The sequence below is a fragment of the Podarcis liolepis genome (genome assembly GCF_965112155.1).
Source record: "Podarcis liolepis genome assembly, chromosome: 8".
Lineage (NCBI taxonomy): Eukaryota > Metazoa > Chordata > Lepidosauria > Squamata > Lacertidae > Podarcis > Podarcis liolepis.
In genome coordinates, this window is record NC_139560.1 from 53051561 (window position 1) to 53065915 (window position 14355).

At 40.6% G+C, this 14355-nt stretch overlaps 1 protein-coding gene and 1 long non-coding RNA gene across 4 annotated transcripts in view; one reads left to right on the forward strand and one right to left on the reverse strand.

Moving 5' to 3' along the window:
- RTTN (rotatin) overlaps window positions 1–14355 on the reverse strand; it is a 92173-nt gene that overhangs the window by 5807 nt on the left and 72011 nt on the right. For all 3 annotated transcript variants that reach the window (XM_083518450.1, XM_083518449.1, XM_083518451.1), the window contains exons 41-46: window positions 14146–14251; window positions 10846–10943; window positions 9176–9256; window positions 8603–8729; window positions 3893–4095; window positions 1704–1971 (exon numbers count right to left, since the gene is read on the reverse strand). In XM_083518450.1, the coding sequence (XP_083374576.1) occupies window positions 1704–1971; window positions 3893–4095; window positions 8603–8729; window positions 9176–9256; window positions 10846–10943; window positions 14146–14251 (883 nt within the window). The remainder of the gene's footprint in view (window positions 1–1703; window positions 1972–3892; window positions 4096–8602; window positions 8730–9175; window positions 9257–10845; window positions 10944–14145; window positions 14252–14355) is intronic.
- LOC310714038 lies at window positions 1820–10073 on the forward strand. The gene is made up of 3 exons (XR_014529543.1): window positions 1820–4347; window positions 4487–5978; window positions 6433–10073. It is a non-coding gene; the product is annotated as an uncharacterized lncRNA (long non-coding RNA).

Consider the following 14355-nt stretch of genomic DNA (forward strand, 5'->3'; position numbering starts at 1 on the left):
AGGATTCTGTTCTATTATATTTAAAGCAGATTATGAAAATTGAATAATGATTGCCTAAGAAAGGTTTCCAAGTATGAAGGTAATTGTCGATCGAAACTGTTAAGAGTTCTGTTAGAAAGTAACATGTCGCTTCATCTGTTGCCCCCTCCCCCCACGAGAAACCTTGCAAAATATAAAAATTCTGTTTCATTGCATTGCTTCCACTACATGTGTGTACACACATGCACACACACACACACACACACACACACACACACACACAATATGATCACATAATATGTGCAGGTTTCTTATGGATCCATTTAGCTGGGGTCTAATTTGCAGTGACGTAAGAATGCTTTTCCCATTAAAATACTAACCCCTATCTAGGCACAATTCAAAGTGACTATCTATGACAGGCCTACGCAAACTCGGCCCTCCAGATGTTTTGGGACTACAACTCCCATCATCCCTGACCACTGGTCCTGTTAGCTAGGGATGGTGGGAGTTCTAGTCCCAAAACATCTGGAGGGCCGAGTTTGCATATGCCTGATCTATGAAGTCCTAAACAGCTGAGGACCAAGTTATATGAAGCACTGTCCTGTACCACTGCATTTCCTAACCTTGGGTCCCCAGATGTTATTGAACTACAACCCACCTCCCCTCCTTGAGCACTGAGGTTGATGGGAGTTGTAGTCCTACAACATCCAGGGAACAGAAGTTGGGAAAGGCTGTGGTAGAAGACAGCCCATATTATCACATGAGCCTGCCTAGTCATTCTGGGTGTCCCTCACCAAACATAGGCAGCAGCCAGCAGGTGATTTGGTAGCGATGGTCCACATGTGAAAAGCTGCCTGATGCCGAGCAAAGTACTTTATAATACAAACACTCAGGCATTCCAATATGTTTCATAGTAGGATGTAACTTGTTTTTCAAGCTGGGTTATTTTTTCCTAATTTTACAGATTTTATAGCCATTGTAGTGCAACTTTACGCTATTCTTTCACTTTTGCTGTACATGTTTTCTGATTTTAAGTTGCACACAATTTGGAGCTTAGCACTAAAGGACAGTGCCTAAATTCTTTAAATAAATTATTTGTTGGCATGCCACAGCATATGATAAATTTATTTCAGGAGTGCCCTAGCCAACTCCCTGCACAAACTGAACAGTGTGCTCTAGAGTTCCAAAAGGCTTAATTAGCAACTGTATAAATTTAATTAACACACAGTTCCCAATCAATATAAAATCTTATATACCATAGATTCCGGCGTATTAGGCGACTGGGCGTATTAGATGACCCCCCCCCTCCAAATTAGCAGCTGCAATTTGGGGGTTCGTCATAAAAGCCCAGCCACCTAATACGCTAGGTAGCTCCGCGCTGGAAGAAAGCTGCCAGGCACAGAGCGGAGCGGAGCCTGCCGTCCCTGCTGCTGCTTCTGAAGAGGCAGTGGGCGGGCTCTGCACCAGGCGGCTCTCTCCCGGCACGGAGCCCACTGCTGCTTCGGAGCCACCGCAGCAGCAGCGGGGGGCGGGCTCCGCTCTGTGCCGCCCATACCCGGCGTATAAGTCGACCCCCGACTTTTTAACCTCTTTTCCGGGGTTAAAAAGTCATCTTATACTCCGGAATCTACGGTACTCACCAAGGTTAATATATATGGCAATTTATCATTACCATAAAATAGCACAGCTGTACCATGGCAACACTTTAAACAATCAGTACCTACCATTAGCCAGTATCTTGGATTTGTTGACTGGGTTAAAGCAGGTGTTGTGCAGAATCAGAAGGATCGTATATGGATGGCTTCGGTGTTTGTACTTGGCCATCTCTATAAGCTGATCTAAGCTACCATTCAGCTTCACAATCATTTGCTGCCCATCTTCTCCAAATGATAAATTCAAGAGGAGTTTCAGCCAAGCAACAGCCAGTGGACCAAGGCTTTTGTTTCCTCCTTTTGGCAATGACAGCGACAAAAAGTTCTGCAGAAAGTTACTCTGGAATATGACAGGGGCAAAAGCATACCGCATTATTGAAGAACACCATTTCACAGTTCTTCTGTGAAACACAATTCCTCCCTCAAATAAGCTATTTCTCCAGAACTTTTGATCTAGAAACACTGTTCTGCAGTTCTGATAAATTAGCTCTTCCTCCCAAGTGACCCTTCAAACTGTAGCATATTTTCATCTATTGCTTCAGCCTGACCATCGCTTCAGTGAATGACCTCAGCCTACACAAAACAGAACAGAATGAACGTACCATTTGCCCAAACTTCCTGAAATTATGAAAAATTCAACACTAGCCTGAAACTAGAATGCTGTTTTCATAACAGATATTAATAATGCAGTCAGTAAAAATAAATAAATAAAATCCTCCTCTTCCTACACTGTTCAGTCAATCCAGTTTATGCATTATAATCTGGAAACATTATTGCCATCAGATGTGTTAATACTGAGCTATACTCAACCCTCATGGCAGACAAGTGTCATTAAGCAGGTGATTAGTACATACTAATTTAAGCCTTAGTTACTTCAGCAAGCTTAACATAGGAATCATTATTTTTTAAATAACTTTCTGATCAGCTGACCCATTTTTGTATTTCTGCCTCTTTATTTTATTCTGTTGCATTTCATTTGACATTCTGTAAACTGAATTTTTGGTATAGAAATCAAGCAATAATACTAATAGCAAAGTCAAAAGTAGTAAGTGTGGAATGCTGTACTATGCCAACCAACTTATCAAGACCAGAAGGAAGGACACAGCCAATTCCCATTTCTGCTCTGCTTGATGGGCAAAAGGAATAGAGACTATTATTTCCTTGTTCCACTCATTGTCTTGCTCTAAGAAGCAGTAAAGATCCTGAGCTCACAGATGAGGGAGGGAATTGCCCTAATGATTAAGTGCTTTATAGTTTCCGACAGCGTTCATCAAGCATAAGCAGGAAATTACTGTATTATTCAAAAGAGAATTATTGCATCAAAGCAAGCCAATCATTTCTGGAAAAAGGCACATCCCATGCTTTTCATTTTTGAGATAACAATACTGACATTTTTTTCAAAGCAGCAAAGAATGTAAATGAAGATCAAGGGATAGAGGCCCACCTTTCCACAAAAAGCAATGTTGACACATGACAAAGTATATTGACAGTGCATATAATTAATGTCTAAATGTACTGGAGCTGTATGCAAATATTATCCTAATTATTTTACTTTACGATGTTCAACAAAGAAAACTGGTGAGTAGGGTACAGCAGTTGAAACAGCAGCAAAGAAAACAACCTGCACAATATAGCAATGAGGAAGCAATCCTACAGCAAGATATTCCAGGATAAGGGTTCATTAATTTCAATCCATTAATTTCAATGGATCTACACTGAGCAAAGTTAGTTGAATACAACCCATAGCTTTAAATTAGGCTTATATGCAAAACCAGTAACTAAATTATGCCTATACTACTATTCTTTTCTTTAAAATAAATAAATAAATAATGTCCTGTGGCAAAAAAAATTCATGTATAGTAGTTGTTGCTTTTTTTGCAAATTGTCATAACCAACAATTAAATTACATGGATGAATAATAGAAAAGAGCTTTTTTTCAAAACTTTTCATTGTTGTTGATGATAAATTTATCATCTTACAATTCCTATATGTGGGCTTTTGAGGAGTGTGCACTAACATACTGCTTATTCACTTTAAGCCATAGTTTAAAATAAACTATGGTTTAATGTGATGCATGAACCAAGCCTATGTTTGCTATGCCTTTCCCCATAACTGACCCTCCAATTCATCATCCTAAGCGTCATTCTTTTGTTCACAATTTTTTGCTTGGTTCGGACCACATAAGTGTCTTAACATCTTCACTTGGTTTTGTGCAAAACCTAAACTTCTTTGTGAAGTTTAGAAATAAAATGTATGCATACCTTCTGAAGAACACCCTTGCAGTCATGAGATACAACGGCATTAGCCAGAAGATTAAAGGTCATCTGCTGGATTGTGCTGTTCTCGGCTGGCGTTTGGGCAGCCAACTTCACAATGCTATGCATTAGAGAGTTTCCAGCTGCTGTTCGTTGGGCTGTTTGAAGAGGAGACAATCCACTGCTTGCCAAACACAGAGAACCACAGCCTTCAAAGATGGAACAACAGTTGCATTTAACCATCAGGAAAAACATATCAATTTCATTATGATTTATGAAATATGTATTTTCGAAACAACATACCAAGACCTATGAATGAACCATTAAAGTACTTATGCAGCATTTTTTATCAGCTTTCTACTAAGATTATTGTAAGTTGATCAGAGAAGAAAATTTATGTTTCAATCTTCTTCTCAATAGGAAGTACACTAAATTTGGGTCAGTTAAAATAACCAGAAATTGTTTCAGTTACAGATAGGTAGCCGTGTTGGTCTGCCATAGTCAAAATAAAAAAATTCCTTCCAGTAGCACCTTAAAGACCAACTAAGTTAGTTCTTGGTATGAGCTTTCGTGTGCATGCACACTTCTTCAGATACACAGAAATGGTTTGTGCATGTACATATCTAGATACACTTACATACAATAGAGAATTACAAATAGGATATTTAGTTTTCATGGGGATTGTGCAATATTTCTATCACATTTGCTTTTATTTACTTTCTTCAGGTTAGAAGTATTCGGTCAGTCCATGGACCAATAATACCGTATTTAAAATGTCTAGATGTGTTTAACAGAATTCCGAGAACAAATCATATTCAGTTTTTACAAGATGGTCCTTCAGCACAACACTGCTGTTTGTCCTTGCCTCCTGTTTCAAGGGATCCAGCCAGCTGCTTCCTGCAAGCAGGGCATTCCATCACATCCCCACTGTTTCCTAAATCACTCTTCCCAGTAATCTGTGGCTACAAAACATGATCAGTCCTCATCAGGCTACTTAGTCCTCTTCCCCCACCTGCAGGGTTCCCCTCAGCATGTTGATATTTCCCTTCTCCTGTTCCAGTGGCCCCAAGTCCTTTTGGCACTCACCACCTAAGTTTGGTATTAGAGGGAGCAAATCATGATTTTTAAAAGTAGCACTGGAGGTGGAGAACAAGTGCTTTTACAATTGTATAATTGTAACTATACAATTTACTGCCAAAATATTTAGTAATGGGATTAGACATTAGAGAATAGATATCCCAGATGCTTTTAGATGGGGCAGCTAAATGTTCTCAATGTCCAGAGACAGTTGTCAGGTGCTGGGGACAAACTGGGGTGGGTGGATGATGTCTTCATGCGGTCCTGAGACACCTCTGCACTGCCACTGCCGAAAACAGAATTTGGACTAGGTGGAAAGTTGGCCCAATCCAATCTTAAGTGCATTTTGGATAAAGCATGTATGAATGCAACCTACAAATTTTATTAGTGGCAAATATAATTTATCTTCATAAAACTCTTGGCATAAATGCATTAATAATTTTCCACCATCAAATCTTGGAAATCTAATCACGTAAAGCCTGTTAAATAAAGAGCTGCAAAGATGAGCCACTTGAGGCTTCAGTGAGAGGCAACAAATAAATTGAAAACATAATAAGACTTCTTAAAGAGATCACACCCACTTAATTTTTGCACTGTTTGAGCATGAACATTGTTTAATTATAACCCAAACAATTTAGGATGCTGAAACTCACTATTAGTGGTTTCCTGCCCACACAAGGGTCCTTCTGTGCTTTGTAAGAGATTCTCTTTTTAACTGGTAACTGCCCCCACAGTACTCCTCAAATCAGTTCAGAATTAGCAAAACAGTTTCTGCATCCCCTTCCTTGAAACCTGAAAGCCTCTCAAGTTATTCCCAGCCAAATTGACCCCTGGTGTACCTCTGGATTTCAGGAGAACTGAGAAAACTACATTACATAATTGCTCCTGATGCTTGGATTCCTACCACAGTAGTATCAAGCCCTAGAAGGGTGTGAGGGGGAAAACAACACACAGAGAACAGATCTCTCCTTCCCACAACCAGTAAACTGGTGGGTAGCTGGGGACTTATAGATAGGTAATGTCAGATGCTGTTGCGGTTGCTTGAGAGTAACCAGGCAGGACTCCGACCTGTGTTTTACAGGCTTTATTTTGGTGCAAACTATTTAGAGTGAAGAGCGTCATAAGTTCATGTCTGGCTCAATCGCTAGCAGAATCTAGGAGTGGTCTGTTTTTGTACCTCCCCCAACATAAAAGTTTCGTCACCCCAAGCCTTTTCCGCCCCTCCCTGCGCCTCAGACTACTGTGCATGATTGGGGATGGCAGGGGTGTGCTTCCCTCCTCTCTGGCTTGCTCAGGCGCGGTGTTAAGACTCTCTCTAGCATCCTCTGGTCCTTGCACCTCTTCTCTACTGGAGGCTGGGCTTTCCTCCTCGCCTGAAGAGGAACTGCTTTGCAAGATTTTCAGAGGCTCCCTGTAACACAACTCCCCCTCTATCTCTCACCTCTGAGCCAATGGCAGTTCCCTGACAGGTAAGATAGAGCTGGAGTGAAGTTCTTTTCTGAATCAGATTAAAATCCAAGCCAGAAAAGAACATGAGGGTCACAATACTCATCTCATATTTGAGGTGAGCATTTTGAGTTGCCAAGGAGTTATAAAATTCAGAGACATCTCTAGCAGTAATAGTTTTACACTGGTGCACTTTTGCACAGGAAAGGTCCCAGAATATGCCTTGAGGAACGTAATTTGGCTTAATGTATGAATAAAAATTGGTTTGCAGACATGGGCTCCTAGCCATGGCCATGACCCTAAATGCTATTGCAAGCATGCTTAAGGTAATGGCCTGCCCAGTTGAATTGAAGTATTTTCTTTGAATATGCTCTGCTGCATTACAGTCTGTGTTTGAGTGTCTTCTCAGTTTAGTTTGAAAAACTGAAGGCTGTTGTTTCAGAACATAAGTCTAAAGCCCACCTCAGGCATGCAGAACTTTGGACATGCACAGCTCTTCATTGCAATGTCTAGAAAGATAATTTAAATTGACTTAATGTTTTATAAGACTACCAGGAAATTAAAGCTACTTCTGTAATGATGTGCATGGAAACCAGTCTTCAGAATCTATTCACAACAGAAATGGAAGGTTGTGTGTCTTAAGATTTCAACTGATGTTACTGTATTTTGTATGCTGTATACCACATTGCTGAATTGTTATGATAGCATGGTTTATTTAATATATAAAAGGCAAGGCTGTTTTTAAACAGAAATGCATTCATCTTCTATGACAACAGATCAAAATAAAATTTTCTACTCTTCCCAATCACGCTTTCAATTTAGATATAGTCATACAAATGTAGTCATAAATAGAAATATAAGCATTAACCTCATAGATACTAATTATAGGTTAATGTGGAAAACTGAACCACAGGAGATAAGAGTTCCTCATGTATTCACATACTGTAAATTCACTGAGCACATGAACTCATCACCCACATTAGAAAGTCAATGCTGCTATATGCAATGAAGTTCACTATCCTTCTCCTCAAAACAACAGATGTCTGAAACTTTCATAGCCTGGGTTTCCTCCTATTCTGAAGCTATGCAGATGCCTACTCATGGTACTCTTTATTTCCTGTAATGTAAAACCTAGCCATGCTAGGTACAGGTATTTAATTTAGCAAAATTATTTGGCTCTCCATACAGGTTCAGTCAGTGCACATCTCAAAAAAGTCTTATGAAAGGTATTGCTGATTGACAGAAAATGTGGTTGTTAACAGAATGTACCTATGGATGCTGTGTAGACACACTGTGCTTATATCTATTTTGTGCTTATTCCTAAAATAAATAAATAATAACTGCTATGAGAGGAGAAAATGGGTAGAAAGAAAGAATAAATGATATCAAAGGGTAGCCATATTGTATACAAACACAGGGCCATATTCAACTAACTTTTACACATAGTAGACCTACTGAAATTAATGATCATTTGGTCCATAAATTTCAATGGGTCTACTCTGAGCAAAGTTAGTTGACCAAAAGTTAGCTGATGAAACAATCTCCCTGCATGCTATTGTAGAGTTCTCCCAACCCTCCAAAGCAGTGGGGGGTGGGGAGAAGGGGAGGGCCTGTTGCACTAGTGGGAGCCTTTGCACTGGGTTCTGTTAGCACACAGGGTTAGTTGATTCCGCTCTACAATATCTACCTATTCCCTTAAGGAAGTAGGTGTGCATGTTATATAAGTTTTCCAGTCATGTTTAGTAGGGAATTTGAAGAGGACTTTCACTTGCATAGCACAGGGACAGTAAAGGATAATGCACAAAACAAATGTTAACTGCAGTTATTTTGTAAACCCCCCCCCCCCAGACACTTAGCTTTTGCTTGGCTTAATATTTTCTGGCGACAAAATATTAATTATACAAAATATACCCGGTGGCCACACCAACAACATGTGCCCTTTCCCCTGGGAGGCATGGGGGCTCCCATCTCTGTCTTTTACATGCTGATGAAGACATTTTTATTACCAGCAGGCTTTTCCTTGCAGAGGACTTGAGGTTTCGTTTAACTGTGATGTTTTATCTGCAGCTCTTGCCTCTGTGGCATTTTTTGTTTTATTTTGAGCTGCCCTGCATAGCGTACAAGCACTAGAAGGGCAGAACACATATTTATATACAAATAAAGAAGTAAACAAAAGTCTGACTCGTCACCCACCTAAAGGATAGTTTGCCGTGTAGACACACAGCAAATGCAGAGCTGTTTGCATCAGTGAGTCATCCATTAAAAGCCACGGCCACAGAGCGTGCAAAACAGAGATAAGGTGAGTTCCAAGGGCTGCTGCCTGCCGGACAGAGAGAAGAGGAAAGAGTAATACTGAAAAGCTACTTTCATAAGAGAAATTGTGAGTAAGTTAAAACCCTCACAACTAATGAATAAAAGCAGTGAGATATGGTACTTAAAGGCATACAATAATGTTTCATCTTGTGGCTAAGGAAATCGGCAACTGCATATTTGATAGAGGCCATTTTGAGCTTACCACACTCAAATACAACAGAAAGTGTAAGTTCAGATTTACTGGGGGAGGGAAGGCCCAAACTGCAACTTACATTTAGTAAAGAGAATCACCCCCCACCATACACCTTGGAATTCGTTAAAATTCCAGAAAATGGAATCCCCTGGATGTAAAGACAGAAGGAAGATTGTTCCAGAAGCTTCTGCTAGTGCTTGGAAGAGGTGCCTCCACCAACATTTTCAGCTGAATGTTGCATGTGCCCCCACGTCTCTTACTTTGCAGTGTTCATTTCGAAAGAAGCAATTTCTTAGGAGCTGCATGACAAGCTTTATTTCTTTGCTGAGGTTATTATCATCCTAGTAGAACAAAAAGAAATAAAGAAAGTGATTTAGCATCAATATCTAACCAGAAACTGCTTTATATGACATATATAGCACCTTTTGCTTCTGGACTTATTTTACCACACTGGAATTGCACCTGACCACCTTGCTTTCTAAGATGCTGGCATTCTAACTGTCTGTGGAAAAGATTATTGAATTTCAATAAGCTCATCTAACGCAGAAGAAGCATTTCAGCTCTACTGAACATAAAGGAAGAGCAAAACAATATGGAATCCATAATGGAAGCTACGTTTTCAAACACAGCAAATTCACTGGATGGCAATAAAAGGGTTTGCTCTCAAAAGCGCAATGGAAAGGAACGAAAGTAAGGTGATAAACTGGGTAGGGGAAAGGACAAACAGCAACTTTCAAAAGGGCTCAACAAAAGTCTGCTCTTGCTCTTCTCATTACATGTAATAAAAATGTAAGAATGTTATCAAGCAGACCACACTGGGGGATTTGTAGTGCCACATCACAATCTTGGATTTGCATGAGATCAGGGTGGGGTGGGGGAGAAAAAGTGAAGACAGGTTGTTTAACAAAAGTGGCAATGGGGTGGGAGCTAAAAGGGAGAGACAATGAAAAGGATAAAGCATAAAACATTAATAGAGTTTTGAGTAAAATGGACATGAAGGAAACTGAGAGGAAAATGGTGGCGTTAAACAATGGCAGAAGCTTGAATAAAGTACCTTCATTGTACGAAGGCACTATTGTATTTATTAAATTTCTATACCACCCATCATCCAAGGATCATAGGACAGTTTACAATATAAAACCATGAAAAGACATAACAAACAAAAACAGTAACTCCCCCCCACCAGTTTAAAAGGCCACAGATTGTTTAATTAACCAAAGGCCTGGGCAAAGACGGATGTTTTCTCTTGGAACCTAAAGATATGTACAGTGGTGCCCCGCAAGACGAATGCCTCGCAAGACAAAAAACTCGCTAGACGAAAGGTTTTTCCGTTCGCGATTTGCCTCGCAAGACGAATTTCCCATATGGGCTTGCTTCGCAAGACGAAAATGTCTCGGGACTTTTTTTCTTTGACTAAAAACAAAGACATGTTTTGTTTATAAAGTTAATTTATTTTCCCTTAAATTTTCAAACTGCTCTTTACAGTATGTGTGACTTTAAAGAGCAGTTAATAAACTGTTGTTGTACCAAATTTGGCTTTGTTTGGACTTTTTTTGACCATAGGAACGCATTAATTGATTTTCAATGCATTCCTATGGGATTTCGTGCTTCGCAAGACGAAAAATTCGTTAGACAACAAAAATTGCGGAACGAATTAATTTCGTCTTGCGGGGCACCACTGTAGTCCCCAAATAAGCTTCATGGCCGAGTGTAGATTTGAACTCAAGATTCTCTGATCCCAGACCAACACACTAACCACTATACCACACACTCTTTCTTAAGCCCCAAACACATTTACTCAGGAGTAAACCCCAATTACCACAGTGGGATTTACTTGTGTGTAGACATGCACTGGACTGTGCTCTGCAACATCAGTAGGAGAAACTCCAAACTTTTAATATCAATTTTGCAAATTTTCTTTTTTAATTACCTTTTTCCTAGGGACTGCTTTTCCAGGCCTCAAGGAGTCTAGGTTCAGTTGTGCATGAATGTGCTTTATCTGTTCCAAGCAGGTTTCTATTAGGTTGGCTGTAATGAACAATGAACTCTATCAACAAACCTGCCTACACTAAAATACAGTGGTTACTTGGATTACAAACACCTCAGATTACAAACACTTTGGGTTACAAACTCTGCTAACCCAGAAGCAGTACCTTAGGTTACAAACTTTGCCTCAGGATGAGAACAGAAACTGTGCGCCGGCAGCAAGGCAGCAGCGGGAGCATCCATTAGCGAAAGCATGCCTCAGGTTAAGAACAATTTCAGGTTAAGAACGGACCTCCGGAATGAATTAAGTTTGTAACCCGAGGTACCACAGTACTTGTAAAATGTGGAAGTATCAGACATTCTATCAGTAACCAACGAGTCACATTTTCTATTTTAATTTATATTGATGGAAGTGCATTATATTATTTCTAGAACAACAACAACAACAAAATGTGTTCAGGTGACATACTGCATGCAAAATGACAAGCTTAAGTACCCAAAGCCTAATTAACATTTGAAGTTACTACATTTGAATTTAACTAAGCAATCAGTCCCCCTAATAGCAGACTCTAGGGAGGCATCGTCATTCTCAGGGCATCGTGGCATTTGCAGATGGGCGGGAGAGAGAGTTAAAAAAACAAATAAAAATGGGGAGCCCCTCCCTAGTCCACAAAAGGAAACTAGACCAATGAGGAATGAGCATGCTCAGGGGCCAGCAGGAACTGCAGACTGTCCAGTGGAAAACTGCCCCTAACAGTTTATAGCATCTCAGAGAAAGGTATGGCTAGCTTGCTGGATAAATCCTGTTACTTTGGGAGGATTTCAACGGGCAGTTAATATGTCTCACCTATTTTACAATTAGCTCATAGTTTAAAGAGTGTGTCTTCAATGTACAATTATTTCTTTTCTACGGATTCAACTGACCAGAACACAATGGTAGGATGAGAACCTATGCAACTCAGGCTCAAACTATTCACATCTTCGGCCCTGACATGCAAGTTTTGGGACTTCTTGTTTTTTTACCACACATCTGGAAAGGGATTATTAAGTAAATTGCTTTGGTTCTGTAAATATGGATGCTATTGTTCCGTATGATTTTTCTTTTTAGAGACACTATGTAACATTTTGCTGGCTGTTCCTTAAACATGCTATCCTTATCAAATATTTAACCATACAAAAATCACAAGATCATGACTAGTGGGGTGCCACAGGGTTCTGTCTTGGGCTCGGTCTTATTCAACATCTTTATCAACGACTTGGATGATGGACTCAAGGGCATCCTGATCAAATTTGCAGATGACACCAAACTGGGAGGGGGGGTGGCTAACACCCCAGAGGACAGGATCACACTTCAAAACGACCTTGACAGATTAGAGAACTGGGCCAAAACAAACAAGATGAACTTTAACAGGGAGAAATGTAAAGTATTGCACTTGGGCAAAAAAAATGAGAGGCACAAATACAAGATGGGGGACACCTGGCTTGAGAGCAGTACATGTGAAAAGGATCGAGGAGTCTTGGTTGACCACAAACTTGACATGAGCCAACAGTGTGACGCAGCAGCTAAAAAAGCCAATGCAATTCTGGGCTGCATCAATAGGAGTATAGCATCTAGATCAAGGGAAGTAATAGTACCACTGTATTCTGCTCTGGTCAGACCTCACCTGGAGTACTGTGTCCAGTTCTGGGCACCACAGTTCAAGAAGGACACTGACAAACTGGAATGTGTCCAGAGGATGGCAGCCAAAATGGTCAAAGGCCTGGAAACAATGCCTTATGAGGAACGGCTAAGGGAGCTGGGCATGTTTAGCCTGGAGAAGAGGAGGTTAAGGGGTGATATGATAGCCATGTTCAAATATATAAAAGGATGTCACATAGAGGAGGGAGAAAGGTTGTTTTCTGCTGCTCCAGAGAAGCGGACACGGAGCAATGGATCCAAACTACAAGAAAGAAGATTCCACCTAAACATTAGGAAGAACGTCCTGACAGTAAGAGCTGTTCGACAGTGGAATTTGCTGCCAAGGAGTGTGGTGGAGTCTCCTTCTTTGGAGGTCTTTAAGCAGAGGCTTGACAACCATATGTCAGGAGTGCTCTGATGGTGTTTCCTGCTTGGCAGGGGGTTGGACTCGATGGCCCTTGTGGTCTCTTCCAACTCTATGATTCTATGATTCTAAATATCAGCAGGTACGCTGCTCAGTGTTAGGTTTCATACACAGTGGAGTAAGGAGATAGTCGCAGTGTGTAATATTTTTTTTTACCAATTCCTCCTTGCAGCCTCCTGTAAAGCTCCTTTGGCAGGTGGGGAGACCCTCCAGGACATGGGAGGTGGTACAGGGGATCAGTGAAAACCATCTTCCCCACCCCCTTTCCTCCATTGGGGAGCTCTGCTGGGTCCTGGTTCTCTCTGTGAACTGAAGGAACCCATCCATCTGCAGAGGCACAAGTTTGGAACCAACCCACAAGGAATACCAATAACTGCTTTTATTTTGTTCTTATTTGCTCACTTGCAAGCAAGAGGAATGGCAACCCCCTGAGGTTGCTCAGGCATCAATAAATACTAGATCTTCCTGCCTGAACCTTAACATTGGTGCCACGGGAGACCTTTAAAATGGTTCTTCAAGTTTCTGAAGTAAACAGAGTGCTAAAATACATGCCGACATCACCCTTGTGTTTTCCCACCTAGACTGTACTGTCTAAATGCAAGGTTCTCCACAAGGGATTTACTCCGAGGCTCTCATAGATTCAAGGGCATTCAAAATGCACTGCTTGGCTATGGTGTGTCTATAAACAGGTTATTCAGGGCCAGGAGAAGATAATGAACACTTAGAATTACAAATATGGATACGTTTTAGACATACAGAAACACAAAAGACACTAACGTGCATTAATTCAGAACTTCTAAATACCCGTCATTGAACCAGAACCACTTGAGCAGATATGTCTGTTTAATGGTACCTATAAATGATTATACATACTAAGTTCATGAAAAATTAATAGTTTCCATAGTTCAGTAAGTACAGTAAGCCCACAACTTGTGCTCGCTTTACTTGCCCCATCACAACCTTATGTGGGTCTTAGTATGATTAGTATGACCCCTTAGTATGATTGCGATCCTGCTCTTGGTTTTGCATGTCACCGAAAGTAGACCTGGGAACACTTGTTTTAAATAAGATGTGTAAGGCTGTTTTTGCATTCCCTACACAGTAAGGACAACCTCAGTGTGTGTTATAGCAAGGCAGCTCACCTTCCAAAGCACATTTCTGGGCACTTTTACTGACAGCCAAAAGGGGAAGCAAAGCACTGGCAGCAACTCGCTTCAGCACATCCTGAGAGGATTTTCCTTCATAGCTCTACCAAAAAAGCAACATTGATTACCACATAGAAAATTTAGAGAACATATCCTGCAGGAAATTGCACATTAAATGTCTGCAAATTCCATTTACACATTTACTTA